Source organism: Drosophila gunungcola (assembly GCF_025200985.1).
Source record: "Drosophila gunungcola strain Sukarami chromosome 3L unlocalized genomic scaffold, Dgunungcola_SK_2 000003F, whole genome shotgun sequence".
Lineage (NCBI taxonomy): Eukaryota > Metazoa > Arthropoda > Insecta > Diptera > Drosophilidae > Drosophila > Drosophila gunungcola.
In genome coordinates this window covers 6,379,821-6,407,606 of record NW_026453179.1, presented here as the reverse complement: position 1 = coordinate 6,407,606, position 27,786 = coordinate 6,379,821, and the positions used below count along the sequence as shown (strand labels likewise).

Genomic DNA, 27,786 nt, shown 5'->3' with positions numbered 1-27,786 from the left:
CCTACTGGCAAACTAGCACCACCCACATCACCCGCACCACCCTCAAAACTATAGCTAAAGCCACCCTCCTCACCCCCGAGTGCCCATCATTAAAGTTAGCGTCGCCTGTTTTGACAGTTGACGTTTTGCCGGCAAATTTTTCAAAAAAAACAAAAAAACACGCGAGAGTTGCCGTCCGAAGAGAACGTGGCCCCAGAAATTGATGACGCAACAGAGGCGTAAGAGCACCAGCCACCAGTGACATAATATTCGAGTATATCACACTCTCTTCGGTCGCTAAAGAGAACTCCCATTTGCGCTCCAAGCGAGCGACTGGCTTTTCAAACCTTTCATTTTCTGTCGAACAGCGGCCGTGGGAGGTTCAGACAGCAGAGAGGCGTTTGAAATACAGCCAGAGAAAACACAAATAAAAGGCCAAGTAATACAAAAAATATACAAAATAAAAAGAATAATAAAAACGGCAAATAAAAAGCAACAAAGTGAAGCGCATCCCATAAGCAAATCAACGCCAAAACACTCGAAAACGTTGCCGCCGCTACCGTCGCTGTCTCTTTCACCCCAGTGCATTCCCTCTCTCTTGCTCGTCGCGTAACGTAAGCGTATTACAAAACAAACGCCAACGTAATCAAAGAAATAAATAAAATAAAATAAAGGCGCTCGTTCGCGTGTTTCTCAGTGTAGAAAAGTAAAATAAATAAATTAGTCACAAAATATTAAAGGGGGTCCAAGTGCAGCACACCCCAAATTGCCGCGCACCCTTTTCACAAAAAAAAAAATTAACCCGTGTGTGCGGCGGGGTTACGTAAAGCCGACGGACAAGCGCCGTTTCAAGTTCTTACAAAACGAAACAAAATTTATATATATATAAAGAAAACAACAACACATAACACGAGAAAATATATTCCCCATTTCGTTTTTTCGCACGCGTGTGGCTATAAATTTTTGGCCAACAAAAAAAAATGAATACAAAAATATACAACAAATTTTAAATAAATTGAAAGAAGAAGAGGGAGAGTTTTGTGATTGTGAGTGTGTGTATGAGTGATTCTTGAGCAACAGCCCACCCCCACACCCCGCAAAAAAAACCACCCCTTTTTGGGGAAAAACAAGGAGGCGCGGTTCAACACCGACAGGTAAATTAAAATTTCCCACACTCTTTAAGTGTTTTATTCTCTTTCGGGCCTCTTTTTTCACTCTTAGTGTGTGTTACGACATCACAACGCATGCTTTTTATCAGTGTGTGTTAAGTTTTGGCTTTGTATGTGTGCCCAATGTGAATGAACGCTCAACAAAGTTGCATTTTCAAAGATTTGCACATTAAAGTCTTTCTCTTAGTTTTCCCGCTCTCCCTTTCTTTTGGTCGGGGAAAAACTGTTTTCCATTTGCTATCTGCTGATTGTGAAAACAAAGAGTGCAGTTACGGGGTTGCGCGGATAATGGGGGGAGATGGCTCTTACGTGTTGCCATATTTTTAAAGGCATTACTAAGCGTTTTTTGCGCCGTTTTGTTGACGTTCTGCTTCTGTGGCTGTGGCCAATTGAATTCGCCCTGCATTTGATAATTATTTATATATAATGTGTGATAAAACTTCCGCAGAAAAAAAAATATATAACCGATTTCATGATAATTTTGCACTGATAGTCAGCCACACAAAGGACTTTTCTTTTAAGGCCGATTAGGCAATTTTCTAATGCACTCCATAGTATCGCAAATTTTATCTTTAAGTGCTTAAAGTAATATAAGGACAAAAATATCAGAAAATTTATTAATTGCCAAATTAACCAACATTTTACTTAAAATAGTTCAACGTAATCCTAAAATAACACGTATATTAGTTTCTTTTATAGTACAATATTACACAACCAAAAAAGTTCATAACGTTACAAAAATATTGGTCACTATATATGCATCAAAACTTTTTACACCCAACATATAAATAACTTGTTAAGAACATGTTTTTGAAATAGGTAATTAAATGATTAAGAAAAATAGTTACATTCAGTACTTTTTTTTTACATCTCTGGTTAAGTCTATTCCTTATAAAAATATTATTACACAATGTTAATTCTTGAAGGTGGTGCATTTTTTTAAGATCCAAGAACTTAAACATGATTACGTATCCATCGGCTCTGGGAATTTCTCATCGATTTCATAATTTTCTAGTTCACAGTTTGCAATCTGAGATTATCTACTAAATTTGTCGAGGGTCACCACCCGCTAACTTGGCTCCTTTTCCCTTTTTCTGCTACTCCCATGTATGCCCCCCTCTCGCTCAGTTGTCGTTTAGCGTTACGACACGCAATATACAAGTATTATTATGCGACGTTTGCTGCTGCCAATGAACGAGCCACAACAACACAGCGCGCCGTTCAGTCAGTTCGCCCACTTGGCCCAAAACGAATAGCGCTGGCGGGGTACAAAGTGGTTAGCTCGAAAGAGGAAAAACCTATTTGCATACGTCATCGGGTAAAAAGGTTCGTCATGAGTCAGAGTCGAATATCGAGGAAGCCAGACAGATCGCTGTTATATAAACAAAATCAAGCACTAACATTATGTAAGGCCAAAGGGACAGGGCCAATTAGTCAGCGAGTAAGTGGGTTCTTGTGTAATCAGAGTGAAATCAAAACTGAAAAATCACAAACTAGAAATTGTTGTTACTAATTGGCTTGCCTCAATAAATTCTTTACCCTGGTTTCTGTTGTAGTTTTAGGCTATTTTTACGAGTGTTTATCATCGTCGTCATTGTCGTCCGTCCAAATATAATGTCATAAAACGTGTGAGCCAAGCAAAAAACGAAAAACAAATGAGAAACCAATAAAACAAATATCAAAGAAGAAATCAAAATATACGAAAACGAATACGCCAACATCAAGGCAATGAAAATTTATGTGATTTCATAACTACGGGTTTGATTTCATAATTACGGGGAAAATTACCATCGGAGCATAATCACATTGTTATGCAACTGTATTGCTTAAGTGGGGTGATGTGTTAAAGATTAAAGAACTCTATCAGAAACCCAGTGGATTGAAGAATAACATGTCTTTAGAACGTTTGTGTAGAACGATAATCTAATTATACACATGATCATTTTATTAAATTAGTAATTATTTTGGATTTTGTATCTCTTGACTCGAAAAAAATGTAATAAGCTAAAATTAAACTAAAACAATTGGTTGACGTAAAAAACTCATGTTTCTTTAGTTTAAAAAAACATTTAAATTACTTACATTATGATTAAGTATGGATTTTTTAACAAAGACTTTTGCTAAATCTAATTCAGCAAAAAAATAGTTGAGAGAACTTTCGATTTGAATCAGATGAAGAAATCAAATAGCAAACAATTATTTTCACCATCACTTCATTAATATATATTTAGTGTTGTTAGTTCTTCTATCAACTGCAATCAACGTTTGCTTACAATTACTTATCAGATTTAAAGCAAACAATACCTGCATTCAGTTGACTTAGAATACCAACAATGGTTGTTATAACGATCATCAAATTGTCAGCGCTGCCATTTTGTCTAACTGGCGATGGACGTTGTTGATAAAAAGCCAGTCAGTCGTCGCTCATGATTGACATTGCATAATATGGTAAAATATAAAGCAATCTACGAGCATTTGCCCTGAGGGCGTGTTCACACAACAGGGCTCCACATATTTGCAGTTCGTTTAGGAACGCTTATCGGCTGCGGCTTATGCAATGCCCACGGCTATACGTACACGATTCCAGTTGGATACACGAGTAGTTATATGAGTCGTATACATAATTTTCACTTACGCAAAGCAAAACCTAAACTATCAACGGCCACAGGAACAATTAGAATCGAGTGCCTGAAAACTTGTTTACCAACTATTTCCTCGCACAATGTTTCACAATGATAACTGACATAGCTGGAACCCCCGATCGCAATCTCGTACACTACCTCACTGTTTATATAAATATGTATATATATATTGATTCAGACCCGAATCGAAGCTTGATGATGGTATTCTTAAACTCAACAAATAGTGCGTTTTCTCGAGTTATTAAAGATCGAGATTAACTTAGCAGGCATAGACAAGGTTTTTAAAAAATGTTAGGGTAAATAAATAGTTAATTTTAACAACTTTTTTACAAGTTTTAATAATAAAAGATTTAAATATATTTAAGATAATTTATTGCCGACTATATCATAATTCTTATAATTGGAATAGCTATGTAGTATAGTATATAATTGTAAATTAAAATTAAAAAAAATAAAATCAAAAGACTGATAATTCTAACCCACAAAACTTCCCCAGGTCTTATGTAAGTGGCAGCCGAAATTCTATTCCGAATATAACATGCGTCTTTTATTATATTTTTTGGGTCGCCGACTCGATCAAAAAGTCTAATGTAGATCGTATATCTGGGGACATATAAACACACCCTTGATAAATTCATTTTCTTGGCTAACTACCAACTTATAAGAATTTTCGGCATTACTTAACAACGAGATTTATGCAAAAACAAAAATTGTCTGATATCAAAATGTGAGCGAGTCTCTGCTTGCGTTTATATTTTTCCTAAGAAAAACTACAATTTCATTTGCCCGCAAATTTTGTAGTTTTATTTTATTTTGGCACACTTTGATTGCCTTTGCAAATGTAAACAAATTATACAAAAAAAAAAAAAAGCAAATAAAAGCATAGAGATCTTGATGCCGGCGGACGACAACCAAAAAATTGTTTACATAACAAAACCAGAATGCGAAGGCAAAGACAAAACCGAACTCCAAAGGTGTGAGTGTGTTTGGCGGCGTGTATTTGTATCTGTGTGTTATGCCGGCATTGTTTATCTTAAAGATACAATACGAACGACGTCAAAAGCAAAACGTGCGCAAAATCGAAAATACAAAAAAATAAAAAAAAACAAAAATCAAACAAAAACAAAAACAGACTCTCCTGTGCTTCGTGTCTCACAAACACATTTAGCCAGAGTTCTCGAAGAGAACTAAAGAGCGAATTTAAGAGCGAGTGTATTTGTTTGGGTATTAGTATTAAAGTATCTGTGTTTTGATTTCGTTACTTTAGCCAGCGTCCGCGTCAGTTCGCTCTAAGTGATTCAGTGTTAATTTTCATAATATTATGTAATAGCATGTGCCGCCGTCTGGTTGCGATTATATTCTATGCCCTACCTTAACGGCAATAAAATAGTAATATTATTTGTTCGGGCTCAGTGGAAATTGAAAGGCTCTCCTAAGGCTTCTAGGGGATTTGAGAAAGTTCATTGAACCCTCCAGTTTTTTCCAGCCATTTTATATAAGAGCTGTGCCTGGCAATTAGCTTTGTGCTAAGGCGACAAATGTCACGTCATCGCTTTTTGAGGTGGTGCGAGAAATGCATTTCGTATGCGAGATATCTGACATTCTCCAGTGGTTAAGTAATAGATACAGTTCTTCTTCTTCGCTCCGGCCATCCAGCAATCAAAGAGCGCGGGATATCAGAAGAGCGAGGGCTCTCTCTCCGATTTAAATGTGTGTGGGTTTGGAATTATAAAACAAAAAAAAGCAGAACATCAAAAGCTGCCTCTGAGAATCAGTTATTTCTTTGGCTGCTCGCTTTATTTTTGTTATTTTTGCTATTTTTTTTTTTGAGCGTTACGTAAAGCCCCTATCTTCTTCTTGTTCCGCTTACTTCACATTCTCCCCTATCTTTCTCGCTCTCTCTTTATTTCCTCTATGTGTATGTGAATTTCTCCCGGAATCAAAATCAGAATCCAACTCATATTCTCTTTGTTCTCTGTGTTTTTTTTCAGATGCCTATGCCTTGCTGCTGCTGTTGTCAAAACTTCTTCTTCACTTCAACTAAAACAGCCAAAAGCAGAGCACGCAAAAGATTAATTGATGGCAAATAAAATGGAAATAAGTAAATGAAAATTAAAGCAAAAATAAAAATAAAAATACAAATACAAATCTAAAAAGCTATTGTGTGCGCAAAGTGCAAGTGAACGAAAGTGAAGTGTAGTGATGTGAGATATAGATATTGTATCTGCAAGATAGATTTACCCCGGGGCAACGCAGACTGTTGCATACGTGACTGCAGGCAGCTACGAAAATAATACAAATACTAGCCGCGGGGATCACGAATTAATAGCTTATTAGGCGAAAATGCCTCTGTCGCAGGGCTACTGCTTGAAGCCCTCGCTGGGCGCCAAGAAGCGTGCGATGAAGGTGCTCCGCCAGGAGCAACAGGATCAGCATGGACACCTCCTCCAGCCCAGCAGCCCTGCAGCGGCAGTGTGTTACCTGCCCCCCGACGATAGCCAGAACTCGCTGCACCTCTCCTATTTGCTGGGCGAATCCTTTGCCAAGGTGGGCAGCCTCTCAAAGTCCTTCGATGTCTACGAACTAATAGCCAGCAGGCTGTTGGACGGCCATGTCCCGCTGGACAAACTAGATACGCTGGCCAGCGCACTGACCTCTCACATTCGGAAAATGGGCGGCATTGCCACGCCCGCCACTGTGAAGAGCCCCAGAGTATTGGAAAGACTGGACATGATGCCCTGGTCGAGGTATCACCATCAGGGCAAACAAAATCAGGCCGATCAGGTGGAGTTCCTGAGAGGAGTGGCTGAATCCAGTCCATCGCCCCTGGATCTCCACTCGCCCACGCGAGAACTGAGAGTGCCGAGTCCGCTGCAGGACTGGGAGGAGTACGATCCGCTGTTGTGCCCCCTTTGCGGCGACATACTGCGCTGTCCGGTGACCACCAACTGTGGCCACACCTTCTGCCGGCAGTGCTGTGAGACGATCACGCAGTGCAACATCTGCCAGGTGCGATTTCCCCGCATCCAGGACTCCTACTCGTCGCCAGGTGCGCCAGGTACACCGGGCTGTGCCCTGACCACAACCACTGCAAGTGGTGCGGGATCCAGCTTTTTTACGTCACCCTCCAATCACAACGCGAACCTCAGCCTGATGAGCGTCAACGTGGGCTATGGGGTCCAACTGGCGTCCAGTGTCCATCGCTTGGCCGCACCACCCATGACAGTGACCACCACCACGGTGGCATCCACAACGGCCACGGCCACCACCACCATGGCATCCACCTCGGCGGCAGCTGCTTTGGGATTGAGTGGCTATCCCTCTGTTCACGGAGGAGGCAGTGGCTCATCGGCCATGAAGTTCATGCCGGACGTTCTGGTCCGTCGGTTGGTGGAAAAGTGGTGGGGCCCGGATCTGCAGTCCAAGAAGATCCGCGAGAAGGCCAGCAGCTGCATGCACCTCAACCTTCTCGACGACGCCCTTAAGTTCTGCAATGCCAGCCTGGAGAAAGGTGAGTCTTACCGTTAATCACTGTTGGGATTGTCGGGAAAAACTTTTTATAAAGTCCCGCTGAATTGACAGAAGGAATTATGTATACACATTTTTCAAAGTACCCTAAATTTCTTGTATATATGGTATATATGGTGTCAGCCTTATCTTTTGTTACTTTTGTCAGCACTTTTTTTAATTAACTGATACAGCCTTTAACAAAGTTTTGCTGTTTGTTCGAAAAATGGATTTAAAATACTATCAACATTTTTTGGTAATAAAAAAGGCTTTGCTAAAAGTTTTTTATGACCGTTTTCTGGACCTGTCAGTTAGCTAAATTAGGTTTATAACTTTGAAATTGTATGGAAATTAATAGCTTAGAAACTTCTTTTAAGTTACCATAGCACATTTCTTTTAAGTTCCCGGAATACATTTCTTGCTAATTGTTAAAAAAAAAACAAGATTTTTGTTCGCTACTCTTAAGAAATTACATATTTGTTTTCCAAGAATATTTCTTATTTCCTTGAACTGTGTTCCCCAATCACCTTGAAATTGTTATCAGTGCCGCAGCAATCCTTTGCGAATCGACTGCAATGTGGGGGGGAATTGAAAAATCAATAAAGGGCAGGGCCGAAAATGGCAAGGCTCAATAGACCCCATTTGCTGACGTCACGCGAAATGGGGAACCCAACGGCGACGCAACAAGTTTTGCTCAGCCAAACCGCCCACACTTAACCCGCCAAACCCATGCGTCGTGTGCGTATTGCCGCCATTACTACCTCCCACGAATGTCAACTTGTTACTCTAATTGTGTGTGTTCAGCTCGACAAATGGCACTGGCATAGGCGGGCCATGGACCCAATTGTGAAAGCGTTTGTATAGAGCAAATTCAAAGTAAATAAACCTTGGCCGAGGGAGCGGCCCAAATTGTATCTGATGGGAGACGTGAACTGCGGCACGCGCTGCCAGCTCAACTCTTTCCGCACCCGAAATAAAATTCCGTGCAAGCTCTTTTTTAATGAATTATTGAGGCGCTGAGTCAGTCACTTGAGCTCACGAGGATTTTCCCCTTCACTTAGGAGACACACAAAAGAAATATTGAAACCAAGAATACCCACCAAGAACAGCTAATTAATCATTTTCATTTTCCCAGAGACAATTTTGTTGTTGCTCTCTCGGTGCCTCAACGAAAATAGTTTTTTCCTATTTTTTTTTAAATAAAGCAAAAAAATCACAACGATTTACGCACTTAGAAATCCATCAAACAAAATGCTTCAAGTACTAGAGCAGCGGGGGAAAAAAATTAACAAAAGACAGAAGGCATCAGACGAGAAACACTTGACTCGACAAGAGTTCTTTTTTATTTCTTGGAACAGGGGCTGTGCAGGGTGAGACAGCTTAAGCAAAACAATGGCAATGATGGACAGAATTAGGTGCAAGTGGGGAGAAAAAATGGAAAACCATAACTAAAATTAACCAGATCGTAAATCGGAAAAGTTTGTTGGCTGGCAATTAATTATTTCCATAATTCTTTGAACGACTTTGAGGTTTTTCTGCGTATTTATAGATATCAACATCCGTTCTTTAGGAATTCTTTTCTATTCGTATGTTATTGCCTGAATTTTGAGGATTGTATACGACTCTAATAATTTCGTGATGAAAACATTAAGTTTATCCAAATTTCCACGTAATTGATTTTTTTTAGTCAACATAATTAACTCAATTCGGTGTTTACTAATCAATTCTGGTATTTCCTCCGGTGACAGTCAGCGGAAAATCCGATTTGATTTTTCTCTGTTTACCTCTGGCATATAAAATTAAATGGAATATACAGCTTATTCTTTTGTCCCCCTTCTAAAAAAGTGCCTTTCGGGGGAATCAAAGTGTTTGGGCTCCTCATTCGCTTTTACCGGGGACTATAATGCATCAAAATGTATGGCCTTTCCTTGGGTATTAAGCTGGCAAGTGGGCGGTGGATTCTCCGCCTTTGGTGCGTGACAAACTCACACACAAGGTGGGCGGGCCACCTGAAGAGAGGTGATACTTTCATAATTGTCATTATCAAGGTGTACTTTGGCAGCGTGTTTGTGATTAACCAAATTGTGCGCTGACGCATCCATCGTACGACTTTGTTTACCCCAGGCGTAATAATTAAGAATGGGCTCTATGGGGAATCTATATGCTGGATTGAAATAGCAGCAAAGTTCCAACCGACACGTAAACAAAGCTAAAAGTCCCAACGAAAAATAAGTCTGGTCGGTCTATTTTTAAGAATCGAATGTATTTGTTCTAATTCACTTGCTTTTTGTCTTTTTCGTTATTTTTTTTTTCGACACCACAATCAGTTATTGACTCTTGCTGATAAAAAAAGAATCCCACAACATTTTTTTTTTGGGGGCAATAGCAGAAGTAAAAAGGAAAAAAAAACTTTACGTAAACACTTTTGATAAACAAACTGCCAAGTCACGGTTATAAAAAGAATTTAACGAAAATGCAAATTGTGAAGACGAAAACGGAAAATAAATCTGAACCAATTAAGTGACCAAATAAAGCGTTTAAGCAAAGATTCGTCGAAGCCAAGCCCGAAAACAGTCAACACATCACATCACACATCCGCCGGGTGGGACCAAGCCAAGTGCCCCACTTGACAATGAAGATGTCAGAGCAAAGTGCCACTCTAGTGTTCTGCCCACACACACACACACACACACACACACACACACACACACACACAAACTCCTGCAGGAATTTAATGTCCTCCTGAAATGAGGTTTAGTCCGGAGCCAGACATGCACAATTTAATTTACGTATACGTATGGCTTTTTACGACCCGAGGCTGGTAATGTAGTCGTTGACCTCGTCAGGAGTTGCTTTTTTTTTGCCAAGTACACAGAAATTAATTAACAAAAAAGGTAATACAGACTGGGAAAGTGGAAAGAGTTGTTAAATGAGCCGCAAGGACTTGGCCTGAATACACATTTGGATAGCAGGCAACAAAAAACTTGAAAAAGGTTGGGGCTCCATCACAAGTATTGCATTGAAAATGCCTTCATGTCATGCAAGGCTTTTTTCCTTTGACTTCTTCTAATTTAATACGCTAATACACGTATATGTGTATGCATTAAATGTATATGGTTTACATTATATGGCCAATCGTATAATTATATAGCGTGTTTTCGGGCTGACCAGCCGACTGCATTTAATGGTCTCTTTTCGAGTCGGGGTTCGTTATTTGAATGAAAGAATTTAGCACGAAGCATGCAATTAATTTCGTTATTTTTTTGCCACGTGGCCTTTCCGCCCTTGTTTCCACCGATTTCCATTAACTTTAATGGCCCGCTGGATTTCCATTTTGCTTCGAATAATTTTTTTTAGAGGTTCGTGAAATTTGATTTCGGACTAACGAGCACGGCGACTTCTTGGCGAAATTATTTCAATTTATGCGCTTAATTAAATTGTAGTTTCTTGGTAATATCCTAAAGGCGTTGACTTCCACAGTATTTCCTGGCAAACAAATTCTAGGAATGCGACTTAATCATAGAGCTTTATATGTGTGTCAGATTTTAGTGATTGCTGGAATTAAGTGATAATAGTATGCTAGGTAAGCACCAAGCTTATAAAGTTTTGATAATAGACGTGATACTTTACGTTTATTTAGATAAAAGAGTATAAAAATAAAAATAAGATTTTATTTATAGACTTTTCGATAAAGAGTAGTTCGAATTGAGTAATTTTAAGTCTATTTCACATTGACAACCCAGAATTTTATTTGATGTTATTTCAATGTCTATGCATTCGAAACAATAAAGTTAAGATAAAAGGGTAGAACGTATAAATCTTATGGTCAGCAGAAAGCAATCTCTCTCGACTCAGTTTATGATAAGAACTGCACTTTCTCATGTTACACTAAAGCAATTTCCAGTCAAGGGCGGAACCCTGAACTTCAGACCACTTCCCCTTTGTTCGCGACTATCAGACTATAACCCAAATATGGCACACCCCGCTGGACTTGTCTGATGCGATGTGGCCATGATGGGGGAACGAATTGGGTGAATAATATATATCCATTCATGTGATTAATACGTGACGCTTATCGCACCACGGTGCCTGCACACCCTATTCACCTGATAAAGCCAGACCATTAATACTGTGCACGGGTATTTATATGTGTACGATTTGTGGTTATTGTTTGAAGAGCGCCTTGATCTTGTTAGCTTTGTTCTGCCTGAGGTTGAGTACTAGTGCTATAAAACATTTGCCCGCCCTCATTGTCGTCATTCCCCTATTTTTAAAAGCTACCCTCTAGCCCCTCGCTTTTTGCAATCATTCAGAGTGACTGCACTCATTAACATTTGTTTTTAGCCATTTCTGACTGTGCTTTTGATTTCTTCCTTTTTTTGTGGCAGCTAACATTTTTTAATTAGCCAAACAAGAGCTGGAAACAGTGCTTCTGATTTTTTGTGTACACCGACAGAAAATTTAGAACGGTCGTATTTTATAACTCATTTCTGGAAAATTTGTTTTCATGATAAACTTGCAGAATCTAAATAAACTAATAAATCTTCTGTAATGTTAATTTTCTTGAATATTTCGTTTATTTAAAATATATTAAATAAGTCCTTAAGTAATTTTTTTGTTTTTAGATGTTCCATACATCTCAACGTAGCTAAAAAACGAGTTTTTTATTTATTTGTTTAAACGATATTATTAGTAGGAAAATTCATTATTTAATTGTCATACCTTGTTCGTAACATATTTTTCCTGTGTAGTCAAAGTGCAGGCAGCCAAATATTATTGCGCATTTTGAGGTTGTTGAGTTCTTTCCGTGAAAGTGAACAAAGAACTCGGAGGAGGGGCAGGAGAGCAGGGGAGAAAGTGGGAGAGAGTTTAACGACCACAAAATTCAACTGGCCTTGGGAAAGCCAGTTGCCAATGGCCGTCACAGATTCAGATACAGATACAGAATAGCATTAGAATGTAGTCGAGCAAAAAGATTGTGTTAATTTTTGGCGCTGCTCTCTGCTTGCCTTTTGCGATATTATTAAGAATGTGCGATTTGATTTATTTCTTTCTGCGTGTGCTTTCTCTTTCGTTGACGCCATGCGTTGCATAGCCGGCATTCCCAGTGCTCGCGTATCTGATAGATACTTTTTGGCATGCTCGTCGCTACATAGCCCCCCACCCCACGACAAGTCTGGCGCACATTTCTAAAATGCCATCGCACATTTCACTAGCTAGGTAAACAAAAAAACAAAACTTTAAAAAAGAATTTACAAGACTTTCAAATGAGAATTCTAACCCGAAAGGAATTGTTTGTGCTTTCGCCTCAAATATTCATTTGCTTTGGGCCTAAAAATGTTCGGGTCGAGTAAATGCAAACTTTTCCCATTTCAAGTCAAGTTTTCGGTATTTACTTCTGGAATTCAGTTCACCCATCAGACGAAGTGGGAGGTGTTTGCCTTGTGGGTTCTACGCTGGCTCTTTGAAGTCGAAGACTCTGAACAAGTTTTTAGGTGTAGGCGAGGTTGGCCTAGTGAAATATGTGTATCGGTGTTAGTGTGGTTAACAAACTTGAGACTACGGCAGATATATTATATAAAAAACTCTTTTAAATTTTTTTTTAACTGAAACAAAATACATTTTGGATCTTGGTAAGATATACATTAGTGATTTAAGTATTTCAGAGGAAAAACTTATCTCAAAGTCTTAATCATTTAGTTTTAGCCTAAACACATTTATTATAAGACTTATTTTTGCAGTGTTTTTTTAAATTTTAAACTTTTTTCCTTTTACATTTAAAAATATTTCATGATTAAAAAATCAATCCTATAAAAAACGTTTTCTTCTTTAGATTTCCTTTTAAAGCTAGTGAAATAAAAGTAAAAAAAAAAATAATTTAAAACTGTTTACTTAATTTATAAGTTTATTTCAAGAAATATATTGTTATATAATAACTTTCAATAAAACACAATATAAAATTGGTTGACAAAAAGACAAAGCTTATAAAAGTCCCACTCTTAATAAGTATGTCATTTCAATAGAAATTAAATTAGTTTCATTTTAATTTCACAACTTTTAATGACCCATAAACATATTCCCAGTTATTTAGTTGGTTATGAAATGCCGACATGCACATCCATATAAATGACATTTGACACTTGCAAAGCATTCTGTTCGAGACAACAACAAAATTACCTTTTATAGCCGCATGGAAATTAATGTACTGAATAACTTTATCAATTATTCATTGTTTCATAATATTGTCATTCCATTAAAGCCAAACAATGCCAGGAAAATTTAAGTGCAAGCAAAGGCCTCCCCCTCGCATTTTCCCATTTTTGCACCCACAAATTCTGCCAAGACAAGCAGAATGATGTAATAATCAGCTCACAAGCAAACACTCGGCTCGAGTTCCAAGAAAAATATTGAGACATATTCCTAATTGAGATTTCGCCCTCTCACTCTGAAAAAACAACAACAAAAATATGTAAAAAAATAGGTTACAAAAAAAAACAAATTGTTGCTCCTGTCGTTCGTTATTTTCTTGTTGCCGTAAATTGCATAATGAGGCCAACTGCAATTGCAACAGCAGCGAAAAAAAACATAGACAAAAAAACAGCAAGCGTGAGTCATAAAAACAAACGCTTTGGCCAGATTGTCTATTAAGTAATATTCTATTGTAAACTGTGAATTACGATTCGCCAAATTCACTTTCAACATTTGCGAGCGGGCAGCAGCAACAACAAATCAACTGGGAGATTACTCAATTGACTGCTGCAATAGCAATAGTAATAGCAAATGCTATAGCTATAGCTATAGCTATTGCTATAGCAAAATCAAAAGTAAGTCGCCCGCTCACTTATACAAGCTGTCTCGCCCCCTCTCTTTCTAATGGCCTATTGCCGTCTCTTACGCCAACAGCCGCGGTTGCTCTCTGACTCGTTTGAATTACAGTTATGTCATAGAACGTAGGCAAAGTTGTTGCTGCTGGGTTGCCGCTGTTGTAGCCGCTGTTGTTGCCGCTGTTGTTGCTGCTGTTGTCGCTCGTGTTGCGCTTTATCGCATTGCCCAACAACAATAGCAACAATAGCTGTCCACAATCAGCAATCAGCAAAACTGCTAGCAATAATTTGTTAGACTATTGAGTAATAGACACGGGCCCAGACATCATTCCACAGGTAAATTGTTGCCCCAGGCAACAACAACAGCAGGCATCCTCGCGCCAGCCCTCACCCTTACCCCCACCCCCACCCTCTCCCTCACACCCTTAACCTTTTATCCTAATCAATCTATCGAAAATTACATCAGCCTGACATTTTCCGCACAGCGAATAAAATCCACAAAACAATATCCAGGGGGCGTGACTTCGCCAAAAGACCACTTGAAGTACACAGAGATTTCAAAAGATTTGCCGATCACTAACAAGTAAATAAAATAAAAAACTTGTTTGATAATGAAATTAAATTTTACAAGAGGCTGTAAGTAATTCATTTACTCAAAACCAATTAATATTTTATAATAATAAGTGCAGAGAAACAAGAAATATAATTCATTTAAAATTCATTTACATCATATAAGAACTATTTTAAATGTATTGTATTTATTCTTATGATTTAATATTTAATTTATTAATTAATATAGAATTGTGAATTCAAAAGTCAGATATTTATTTTTACTACTCCGACTTTTATCCAGTGTATGGATTGCAAATAAAAAATAAATACACATTATTTAAAATATTGATTTAACTGTTGAAAAACAATATTTGAATTTGGAAATTATTATAGACTAATGGTTTCTTATAAACAGGACTTTGTCACACCAAACGAAAAATCCTGTTTAAATCGTTTGAAATATTACAGTTTCGTTTAAACAAAACATATAGTTTTGACCGTAATTTTTTTTTGCGCAGTGCAGTTATGCAACAATTACTGGGCAACACCGTCATCAAGTTAAGGGGAGTGTTTACTAATTGACGGAACGAAGGCAGAATGGAATTAAAAAAGCAAAGTTCAGCACGATGACATAATTGTTTTCGATTTGATTAGCCCGCAAAAAGGATTTCAATTAGCATTTAACCAGCAAAAGCTGTTTACACTTAATGATAAATCTCAAACTTTTCTACTTTGGCAACACGGTACCATACACTTCTGGTATTTGGGTCAGACCGTCAGAAGCATTTGGAACTTTTTTATTAACAAGCCTGGCTGAAACTAAAATGTCTTAGCACCTTTCCGTTCTCGTTTTTCAGAATGAAAAGTTTCCTTCCAAAAAAAAAGGAAAAATGAGCATGCGAAACTTTTTGCATTACCGTATGCTTTGAGGGGAAATTCGTTATAGCCAGGTGCAAGTGGCAACTATAAGTAAATGATGCAAAATGATTGCATAACTGTAAACTGTTTTATAAACAATAGTAATTAAAATTTCTTATTATTCATATATCTGCTCAAATTAATAGCGATAAATTTCTAGAAAATGTTTTAATCAATGTTAATTATTGAAATTAAAATCTAACAATTCCATTCAAAAAAGGGAGAAAATGAGTATGATTGAAACTTTTCAAATCAATTGATGTTAAAATGATCACCGACAAACTATTGGCTTCAAAATGCTAACAAACATTTTGAAATTGTTCGATAAGACTACAAAATATTTGAGGATCTCCTTAAAAAGTTTTTTGACATTTACGGATTGCTCAGAATGACCCAGATTCCCACAAACAACTTTCAAAAACCTCCCATTGTAATAGTTGCCACACACCGTTGATTATTTAATCGCCGAAAGGAGAGAAGAAAAAACTTATTACAAAATTGCAAAATCCTCTGTTGCGGCAGGCAAAAAAAAAAAAACGAAAAAAAATTAAAAGCGAGACGAAAATTTGAGAGCATTTACAAATCACGATTTAATTTCCACACGGCAACAACCAGCCGAAAAGCGTTGAAATTGGCAACAAACAAATGAGCAACAATGGGTTTTGGGGGCGGGGTAGCCAGAGGGGGCGGGGCAGCAGACTAAGCGTGAAAAAGACAAAAGACCAAGGCGACCACGACAAACACAAGAAAACGGGGGAAACTGAGGCAAATCTTGGGCCTGGAGCTTAACGTAACCAACAACAGTTGGCCGCTGGGCCTTACATAACCCAAAAAAAAGTAAAATAAAATACAACAAAAAAAAAAACAGAAAAAAAGAGCTCCACTTACCAAACAAACATAATAAAAGTGACGTCGACTTCGACGTCGCGCATTTGACTTTGACATACTTTTTCGACTTTGCAGATGGCCAAAAGAGAGTGGGAGAGTTGGCCAAAAGTCCCGGAGAAAGAGCGCCAGCTGTCAAAAAGTTGACACAAGCCAAGCTTGCGCCGTCTCTCCTTTATTTCTCTTGTTTTTTTTTCCAGCTCTTAGCTATGTTTAGTGCCTCTTTTGGCCCCATACCAAAAAAAAAACTGTTGCTCATTGGCCTTTTGGCTCTTTCTGCCACCACATCTCTCTCTTACTTTTTGCGGATTGCACAAGCTTCAGCTCACGCAATGCCTAAGCCACAGCCAATACCCTCCGCCCCCTCTCAACTTACATGACTTTACTCATATTTTTGGCAGCTTTGCATAAAAAAGCCGGTTACGTTCGTTGTTTTTTTTTTCTTCTCCTCTGTCTGCTTATCGAACTGCGTTTAGGGGCTGATTGGCGTCTGTGTCGATTACATAAGTGAAAAGCGGTCCGAAATAGCCATGGGATAGGGGGGAAAATATACGAAAATAGATCTGGAAAATAAAGGGGTGGTCACTCCTTCAAAACAAGACCTATATTAAATGGCTCTCAATCTAATTTAAAATAATAATTGTTTAAGAAGAAAACGTTGAAGAAAACATTCCAATTTTACCAACCTAAAAAAAATAGTTTTTTCTGTACTATAAGACTTAAACATTTTTATGAATATATATTTAAAAATTTTTTTTTTTTGTCTAAGCTAATTTTAATAATAAAAACTTTAACTTTACCTCAAAATTTGTGATTTTTAACCAACTATGTTCCCAATTTTCTCCAGTCTATTAGCTACCCTAAAATGACTTTTAAGTGGATTATTGCCATACGCTGTCACCACCCCATCACTCAGCCACCCCAAAATGTAATGCATTTTGATGGTTTTTGGTGTTCGGTTTCAACCTGTGTGTTTTAGGCCTATCCGTAGTTTTGCTTTGGCGTCAGGTGGTCAGGTCAGCCGAGAGTTGAGTTTTTGTTTTTCCCGACCTGCCCTGCTGCCTGGGAAATCAATTAACTGCGCGTCAGAGGCGCGTGTGACAACGGATGTGGGGACATGGACGTGGGTGAGCAGAACATTTATCAAATGACATCTGGGAGGGGCCAACATATGGCCCAGCAAGGCGGACACTTTTAGAGCCAACATATGGTAGGAAATGATGGGCAGTGAGCTTTGTAAGTGGTCTGGGAGATGGGGGAAAGGGGGTTGGCTTCATTTATCGACTGGCACTAAGGCCAAATGATATATTTTTTCATAAACTTGTTTTATTACCAGCTCTCTGAAACATAAATGGTAGTATATCAACATTATGTGTATTAAAATAAGCAACAAAAATATCTGACCAACTAAGGCTTTAAGAAATTAACAATTAATTAGGATTCTTTCTCTAAAAGTTACTACAAAGCGGAAATATTCTTTGAAGTTGTTGGCCTTCCGTTTCGAATTTGTAATTTGTTTACCTCAAACCTTCGTTGCATAAGCCGCCTGACTTAACAGACAATCAACAGAAAAGGCCATAAAAAAATAAATAAGAAATACTTGTATATAAAAAAAACTTCTTTATATCTTACGCCCCATATAATTTGAGACTTCCGCACTTGTTTGGCCCCCACAACGACCAGAATTTCCACCTCTGTCCAACAATCTTGGTCACCAGTTGACCTTCAGCCCGCGCAACGAGTTGCTGCTCATTGAAGCGCTTGAAATTGTTGCTGCCGTTTCGGTTAAACATTTTCAAATATTACTTGTGCGGTTCATAAAATTCATGAATGCCTTGGCATTACAAGAAAAACAGCAAAACAACAATATAAAAATATTTTGCGTTTCACACAATATCGAAGGAATGTTTTTTGTCTTGCCTGAATGAAATTCGTATTTGATTTTATTTGCGTGCTTGCGATTTGTACAACAATTTTTCGGGTATGTCGGTGTTTTTTTTTGTTTTGCTCCACTTTGCCTGAAGGTTGCGCTTGGCTGAGTCACAACGAAAATACAAAGTTGAGGGATTATATAAGACTTGGAAATGAAGTTCACTTCGCTGAATCTCCCATTCTCCCGCTGCTTTACCTTGAATACTTGTATATGTATTCAGTCAAAAGTTTGCAACGCAGTGAAGGAGACGTTTCCGACTCTATAAAGTATATATATTCTTGATCAGCATCAATAGGAGAGTCGATCTAGCCATGTCCGTCCGTCCGTCTGTCCGTCCGTTTCTACGCAAACTAGTCCCTCAGTTTAAAAGCTATCTACATGAAACTTTCCCAAAAGTTGTCTTTCTATTGCAGGTAGTATATAAGTCGGAACGAGCCGGATCGGACGACTAAAGCATATAGCTCCCACAGGAACAATCGGAAAAATAAATGAAAAAAAATTATAACTTTGCTGTTTTACATTTTTTTTTAGTTCTTCGACATATAGTAATGGATAAACATTTTAGAAATTCGGTTTAAATTTCATCGAAATCGGGCGATTATATCATATAGCTAATATATAAAATAACCATCTAATAATTAAGCTGCAAATCATCATAGCTTCAATGTTTTTAAACATAAATGCATGTTAATCATAATTTTAATGTTTTCAAGAATATTTAATTTTTGCAATAGCTGCAAGGGTATATGAACTTCGGCTTGCCGAAGTTTGCTTCCTTTCTTGTTTTTAAAGTAATGTGAACTATGATTTCTGTTGGGGACTCAAGAAACGTCATCTCAAAAATGACGCCAACTTCAACGAACATTTTGAGTCGCAATTGCGTAAAAATTGGGTTCAATTACCCTTGAATTTTTTACGCTCCAGCTTTGCCCAAATACTCCCAGTTCACTTTCAATCTGTACGACCTTTTAGCTTGCTTTTCTAAATAATTGTCAGCATCATCATCACCATTGGGGCATTTTGGCCTTGGCTCAGTCTGAACTTCGACATTTGATGTTTGCGTACTCGTCTTTTTTCTTGTTTTCGGATTTTTTTGCGTTTTGTTTTCCAGGGCCAAAAATTTATGCGACAACGCATAGCAATATTTCCCAGATGTAACCCGCACCACAGCAGCAAGAACAAAAATCTTCACAGTCGGTTGGGTTTCACCAAAAAAAAAAACCAAACAAAAACGGAAAACAAACTGCAAACAAAATTCCTACCAGTTGTATATGCTTTTTGGGGGTTGACAATTCAGAGAGTTATTCGAAAACGCCCACATGAAACACTAAAAGATGGGAAAACACAAACTAATTAAAAGCATTAATTAAATTGCTGGTTTAGATTACAACATATGTGTCTTAGTTTCGACTCACTCAAAATGCATACGTACAAATCGTTTTATTCTGTTTAATTTGTTTAATAACGCATGCGACTTCTGTGCCGCACCTTCAACAAGCACAGTAATTGAATGCAAAACTCAACGTATGGTTTTTAACAAAATAGGAAAAATGGAGGCAAATTTTCATGTTCACAACAATATATTCGAATAATTTACACAACAATTGTCTTTCAAATGGCCTCGTAAAAATGTACCATAAAAAAAAATGAATTTTATAGAATTCTTCAATGAGAATATCTGTCGCAGATTTAACGCTGAATAACCAAAGGCTAAATGCTAAGTAGTGAAAACAAAGCGTCTGCCTACACTTCCTGAAAGTGAATAATTATTATTTGGTTTAAATTATTTTTAAGCAATTTACATTTCCGTCAACAGCATCAAAAGTACACAAGTAATCATTCATTCATAAAGACAATTGTAAAGGCAAATTAAGCAGGGAAATGGATGACGATTTTTAATGCAATAAATCTGTCTAGAAATGCGAAATTTTCGACAAATTTGAGTTTAACAAGGAAATCAAAAGATACTTTTTTCGAATATTAATAGGTCTAGGGGGATTTAAAGTTAATTAGATAAGGTATTTAATTAACAAAGATTTCTAGCAGTTGAGTAAGAACAATATATAAGAAAAATAAATTAACATTAAATGAACATATAGGCGAAACATTGCATTTTATTTAGGGCCTTATATAGGAAGGAAGGAAATATTTGGCTTTAACTGGATATTTCCTTTCCTTCATTCTTTCCCATTTAACTGCTGGCATTTCCCAAAATTCTCATATTATTATTTCGCTTTTACATCGAGCGCAGTAACTTTACGAGGGTCATAAACTTAAGTCCGCACAATTAGCTTCATCTGCATAATGGTCATATTTTATGCGAGCAAATAGAGTGTTAGCCAAGGGGGTCTGGGTCTCTTTGCATTTATTTGCTCCGCTCCAGTTATCCCCCATCATAGACATCAAAAACGGTCAATTTCCCTACGGGTTTGGATTCCGTTTCGGCGCTGAGAACTGAGGGGTGTCGCATAAAGTTTGCCATCTTTTTGCCGCTCGTTTATGGCCGCTCGTTTCCCATTTCAGTTGGCGCAGTTTTATGGGCATTCATTTAATATTTAGGTCAGTTTTTTGCCACCCCCTCCAGCGATGTGCCCCCTCCACTTATATATTTTCCTTTGCATAATAATCCAGTGAGTGTGTGTGGTGTTCATATGCGAACAATCACAGCTCGGACCTATGTGGCGTATACGCAACGTATTTATTTTTAGCAAATTGTTTAACGACTTTTAAGCACAATTGAATTAAAGAACTAGGGAGGAGCATGCATTCTTTGCTCGCTACTTGGCACTTTGTTGCTTGGCATTTAAAAATAAATAAATCAAATGATTCAACGGCTTGCGCTAGAAATGCCTTTGTCTTTATATCTCTGATGCTGTCTTTATGCGGAAATCAAAATTCTAAGATTTCTGAATTCGTTATGCAATCCATGCCAATGCCGTCTGTCAACCGCCAAGGAAAATTCGCTTCTATCCTCAATATTCATTGCAATTTTTTTCTGCTGTGGTGGGAATTTTGCAAACGATTTTTAATGTACGTGACGAAATCTGATTTTGAGTGTATACACACGCCAAAAAAGACACACGCTGGCACGAAAATGATATAGATACAGGGAAAGAAAATATGAGACTTAAATTTTATAATCTAAAAATCCGAAAAAAAGATTAAAAATTGTAAAAATGAGTTAATGAAAAATATGAATGTTAAAATGCGAGATTTACCATATAGAATATTTAAAATAGTAAGAAAAAGTTTTGGTATTAAGTATGGCAGATGTTATCAGATAATATCTTGGAAACATTGGTCATATTTCTCATTTTGTAATTGAAAAGTTTAAAAAATTTCTTCATTTAATTTAAAGAATTTGTTTTGTGCAACCTAACAATTTTTCTATAGTCTTAATAGAAAGCTTTTTTATCGAGTGTATGCAAAAAAAATATATAAATTGCACACATATGATCAAAGTCATATCTGAAGCCAAATGCAATTTATCAACAGTTGGGCTTAAATTGTCTGCAGCGTAACGGAAACTTGGCCCCGCGTGGAAGATGTTGCTACATCTTTGGGGGCGGGGCTGAAAAGGCGGACGCGGCTGGGGCGGACGTAGAGCGTAAAATTCTCTAATAAGTGCAAATTGGTAGCAGTGGCAAAAGCAAAAACAAACGGCCACCACAACAACGGCAGCAGCCCGTCAGCGTTTGGCTTTGCATTTTAATTGAATTCGTGTTTTTTTTTTACCCACTCGATGCGGTTGTAAGTAGAAGTATCTGATGGATACGCACACATATAGTCGCAGATCGAACGGGAAGTAGCTGGTCACCGAGAACGTGGCCGCCTTCAGCGTGATATAATGTAGAAATAAATATAATTAGTATGCATAATACATATAGTTATGGCTCTGGACTTGGGAACAAGTGATGTGGCGGAGTGAACGGAAAGGAGATCGTACGAGAATATTGCATAACAAGCAGGGAAACCACTTTTAAAGTGAAAAACGTGTAAAAATTTTACGGAAATATCACAACAGTTGTATACTTAAGATAATTCTTTTTATAGATTTATATATGCTTTTATTAAAATGTAAGAATCAAATCTGGTTTACTTAAAAAAGTGGATTGCATCTATTTTGTAACTTTTAACGACCAAATTAATAAAACATATAATTCATTTAACTTTAAAATAGTTAACATTGGTTTTATGTAAAAGTTTTGTTTAAATATATTCTCAAAATATCCTAAATTCGCTTTGTTATTCACTTAAAGATATTGCAAATCTGTCAAAGTATAAAAAAAAGCCCATCTTATCTCACGCAAAAAAAAACAGTTTAAAAAACGTTAGAAGGGTAAACAGTTAAATAACATTCTGCCCGTTATCTGGCAGGGCGCAGTAAAGTCCCGTTATGTTTTGGCACCTTCATTCACATAACGCTTAGCCGCAAATCCAATCTATAGGCGTTATCTTGCAAACAAACCCCTATCACTGGAATTTTAAATTTAGAATTCATTTGACACCCCAACGGCAAAGCCATAAAATGGGCATAACGAAGTAAACAAGAAATATTGACTAGCTTTTTACATAATCAACAACAATGTGGTGTTAATCGGATGTTTTATAATATGCGGGAAATATGCAAACTTATAACCCAAAATTAATATTAAGTATGAAAATGTATAGTAAAAAAACAAAGAAGGAAAATATCTTATATTAAATTCCTACATTTTTTTTTATTATAATATAAGCTTGCAAGTAATTAATATCTCGTTTGATATAGATGTTATTTACGCATTTATGTATGAGAAAATTAGTGTAATGATTGCAATAACACCAAAAACGGTTATTAGAGTCTTACACTAAATTGCTAATGTTGTTCTTGTTGTTTTTATTATCAATTTGTTGTTGCGCTAATGTTGCGTAATGTAAGGCTACATAACATAACATAACATAATCGCGTTTTCCGTCCTAACAACAGCTGCGCGCGTCTGTTTTACAGTTTTAATCTCTTTGAATTTAACAGGGAAAGAGTAAAATATTAAGAGAAAACAACTAACAGGGAGAAATTCAAATTCAACAGAAATCTGCGCTGTTAATTTTTCAAAAAGTTCTCTTAATTTCTCTTAGGATTTTGCATTATTTCATGTTGCTGGCGGCTTGGCAACATTGTCTACAAGTGGCCTACGTGACGTAGCAAGGGGTGATAATGGGGGGTGGAAAGGGGCAGGAGAGCAGGTGTGGTGGGAAATGCATGACCTAGGCACTGCAATGACTTTCTATTCTAGGTGTTTCGCGCTCTGCTGTTGCTGTCTACCTTGATTTCACTTTTACATTGCATTTGCCGATGGTCGAAGCTTGCGTTTTTAAGCAATCATTTATCATAAGTAAAATATTTATCGAGGTGTTTTTAAAAACCAAATGATCAAGGAAATTTTTTTGCAAATTTGACTTTTAAATCAATGTTATTTTGTTTTACTTCTTTTATAACTTATTTACCTGAGGATTATCGCGATCGATAAGCAAGAAATTAGGTGGAGGACCTCTTTTCTCTTGGAATGGAGCACTTAACTAAGAAACAATAGTTAGTATGTATTTAGCAATCGATATGATTTATAAAACTTTCACAATCTTGGAAGTCCAGAAAATATATTGAATGTAAAGAACTTATTGTTAATATTTTTATATTTGACCAAATTAATATAGATGTTAAGTGGCGCCTCTTTTAGCAGTTGTCAAAATATATATCTGTTTTTTTATTTTTATACGAAAATATACTAATTTGACAAATATTTGCGCGTGTTGAATACTTGCCCCATCACCCAAGATATAGATTCTATTTACACGTCTTTAGACGTTACATGCATATATCTAGAATATTAGCAAACGTAATGGTTTTGGCCGCACGCCGAAAAGCCTTTAAAGCTGACAAGTTTCATTGAGTCCAAAAATGACATTCATTGAGGACTTTACTTGATTTACAACCCTTGAACCGTTCTCAAATGTTTTCTATTTGTTTGATGTTTTTTAGCTCCAGCGAATTTCAAGAGTCTCTGCCTGCGTGCTGAAGTTCTCCTAAAATTGAACCATTTTCAAAGTTCTCTAGCGGATATCGAGAATGCCCTAAGAACGCGCTGTACGTCACCAAAAGTGAGTTTGAAATTTGATCGTCAAAAATAAATAATTAATCAAATATATTTAATTTTTCAGGCCCACTATTTGAGAGCTTTGGCCTTGAGCGGTCTGGGTCGACTAGAGGAGGCTTTGTACAACGGCTTTTTGGCCATCTGCCTTGATAAGAATACAAATCTCAGCAACTCGGAAATATTTCAGCATGATCTCGCCAAGGTAGGCAAAAATAAGATATTAAATTAATTGCAATGCTGCGAGATTTATGCCTGACTGATGTAGATGTAATAACAATTTAATGCTTACATTTTTGTTTGCCAAAGCTTCAAGAATATAAAATAAGTAAATTAAATTTATTACGATGTCAAATTTGTGGTAGTCTAGACATTATTTAAAATCGCTTCACTTAAGAACTAAACTAAAAGAAAAGACATCTAACATTATAAACTTTTTTTTGAGGTTAAGCTTTATATCATAAATAAAATGTATACATCTTTACGAATTTTAAAAAAAATAATTCAAAAATTTAAAAATACGAAAATCGACCACAGGCGTTATTAATTCGCCCAATAAAAGAATGTAATGAACTTTCTGTAATTACGTCTAAAGCTTATAAGTAATAATTAGGAAAATCATATAAGTTTTAAAAATATTAAAGCATTATGAAGCAAAGAACAATCTATCTTGTGCATATTTTTTTTTACCGATTTTATAATAACTTATATTTATCATAACTTCCAATCCACAGATTCTCCAACGTCTCCTGGCCCAAATGCCCAAAAATCGATTTTCGATCAGTACCGCAACACCCCCTGTTTTCCAGCCGCAGAACCGCAGCTTTGCCACCTCTCGAGCACCCTATCCCCTGCTTTGGGAGCAGGTGAGGAGGCGCAGGAAACAGCAGCACCACCACCCCCACCATCATCACCATCACCATGTCCACCTGGATGACGTGGAAGATGAGTTTGGGCATTACGACAACTACATAATGGCCGGGGATGATATGGAGGAGGAGGTGGACGTGGAGGTGGACGGCGGGGAGCCGGGATCCCTGCATCTGGACGGAGATTTCCTGTTTCCCAGTGCCCTGGACTTTATGGATCACCATCGCCATCAGCGGCACGTCTTCGACCAGAAGCAGTTCGATCTGCAGCCACGTCGTCATGCGAACCGGAAGCACTGCAAGCGGAAATGGTCAGCGGTCATGGAGCCACTGGGTGGCAAGGTCGTCGGGGAGGAGGACGCGGATCAGGACGGGGCAGCTGGCGAAAGTCAGCGGTGCAGTCGACTATTCGCCGGTGTTTTGGAGCGAACGCAGCAGGAACTGCAGCGACTGAGAAGTGAGTAACCTGGAATGTCTAAACTGATAAGATTACACTATTAAGTCGTCAAAATCAAACTTTGAGTTTCAGGTACAGCTGGACTCTCTGATTCAAGATTTTTTGTATGATATAATTTTTTTTTAAAGTGTGTTTTAAGTTTTTTCGCTTTCTTCAACCCTACTTTGTTTTTTTCTCCAGTTCTTGGGCGATTAATAGCTCGATTAACTAGAAATGGAAAGTTCTTTAGATTTCCCATACGTGTCATAAGAATTGGTTCGCTAATAAAAATGCTAGAGCTATAACTATTTATTTAGGAATTCGTTAAAGGAAATAAATTTGATTTGTTATAATATATGTGATTTCTGCGTTTATTACAATCATCAACATCTTTATTAACATCATTATCATCATCATTTATAGTCACGCTTAAGCAGAAGCAGAATTTAATTTGCAACAATTCGATGTCAAGGAAGAAAAGCTTGTAGATACAAATTAAAAATGTAGATGTACTTGAATAAGTTAAGCCTTAAGGGGAAATGGCAAGATGTCCCAAATTCTCTTTTAACCAAACTTTTTCGACTATGAAAAGGCAATTAATACGCATTTTTTCCTTTCAGAACTGGACGGATCGGCTCCAGCGCTGGCGGTCAGCTCAGTGGCCGGGCAGCTGATCGACGCCAGCGACTTTGACTGCGTGGTGTGTAGCCGGACACTGTGGAAACCGGTGGTGACCCCGTGCGGACACACGTACTGCCTGGTATGCTTGGATCGTTGCATGGATTACAACTCCCCGTGTCCATTGTGCATGTCACCACTTGTGGAGTTCAATGTCAATGCCAGTGCCAGTGCCAGTGCCAGTGCCAGTGCCAGTGCAAGTGCAAGTGCCAGTCAGAATCCGAATCCGAATCAAAATCAGAACCACCTGCATCCGGGCCCATCCTCGCCAGTTCCTTTCGCGCTGGCCAAGCGGCCAGTGACGAAGTTCCTAGAAGCCGCAATGAAACGATTCATTCCAGACCACTACGAGGCGCGTTTCCGCCAGGAGATCGACCAGGAGCCCTCCGTGCCCGTGTTCATCTGCACAGCAGCCTTTCCAGCGGTGCCGTGTCCCCTGTTTGTATGCGAGCCCCGCTACCGTCTGATGGTCCGGCGAGCCGTTAAATCGGGGGACAAGACCTTCGGCATAGTGCAGCCCAATGGCGGGAAGTCGCGGTACTACGATGTGGGCACCATCCTGGACATCCGCGACTGCGTTCAGCTGGGCGACGGCTGCTCGATCCTCAGCACGATCGGCTGCAAGCGCTTCAAGATCCTGGCGCGCAACGAGAAGGATGGCTATGAGACGGCCAAGGTGGAGTACATCTGCGACGAGCCCATTGCCGAGGAGCAGGTGAAGATTCTGGCTGGAATGCAGGGTGTGGTTCTGGCCAAGGCCAGCGGCTGGTTCGAGAGCCTGAGTACGGAGCAGAAGCACGAGATCCTGCAGAGCTATGGCCAGATGCCGCCACTGGAGCCGAACTGGGAACTGATCAGCGACGGACCGGCGTGGGCTTGGTGGGTCATAGCTCTACTGCCCCTCTCGCAGCAGCTTAAGGTGGGTTTGCCATAGTTTAAGTATGTTTGAGCACTTGTTAATAACGGAATTTACGTCACCAGGTGGACATATTGGCCACAACCTCGCTGGAAAAGCGGCTGCGTGCCATTGACAAGACGCTGGACTGGCTGCACGACCTTAGCCACCCACAACAGCCGGCGCACCACCACCAGCAGGCAGCACAGTCGCCGCAGCAGGCACATCGTCTCGATCTCGACTGCGAGGAGCAGGAAGCGGCCTCATCCGGCTCCGATGAATGTTGCCTATTTGCGGAAACCGGAAACGAGCCGCACACGGATGAGGAGCTGCTCCTCTAGAACGCCTAGATGAATATCCTAAAATTAAAA

General features: G+C 38.3%; 1 protein-coding gene across 2 annotated transcripts; it reads left to right on the top strand.

Annotated features, from left to right (window-relative positions):
* Positions 1 to 350: 350 nt before the first annotated feature.
* On the top strand, positions 351 to 27,786 carry LOC128258825 (uncharacterized). Of its 2 annotated transcripts, XM_052990727.1 has the most exons (7): positions 351 to 1,133; positions 5,782 to 7,301; positions 24,426 to 24,544; positions 24,605 to 24,742; positions 25,272 to 25,863; positions 26,463 to 27,439; positions 27,502 to 27,786. In XM_052990727.1, exons 2-7 carry the CDS (start codon positions 6,134 to 6,136, stop codon positions 27,754 to 27,756), a joined length of 3,249 nt encoding a protein of 1,082 aa, XP_052846687.1. In that variant the 5' UTR covers positions 351 to 1,133; positions 5,782 to 6,133; the 3' UTR covers positions 27,757 to 27,786. The 2 variants fall into 2 exon arrangements, with proteins under 2 accessions (XP_052846687.1, XP_052846686.1); XM_052990726.1 differs by lacking the exon at positions 351 to 1,133 and having other exon boundaries at positions 5,750 to 7,301.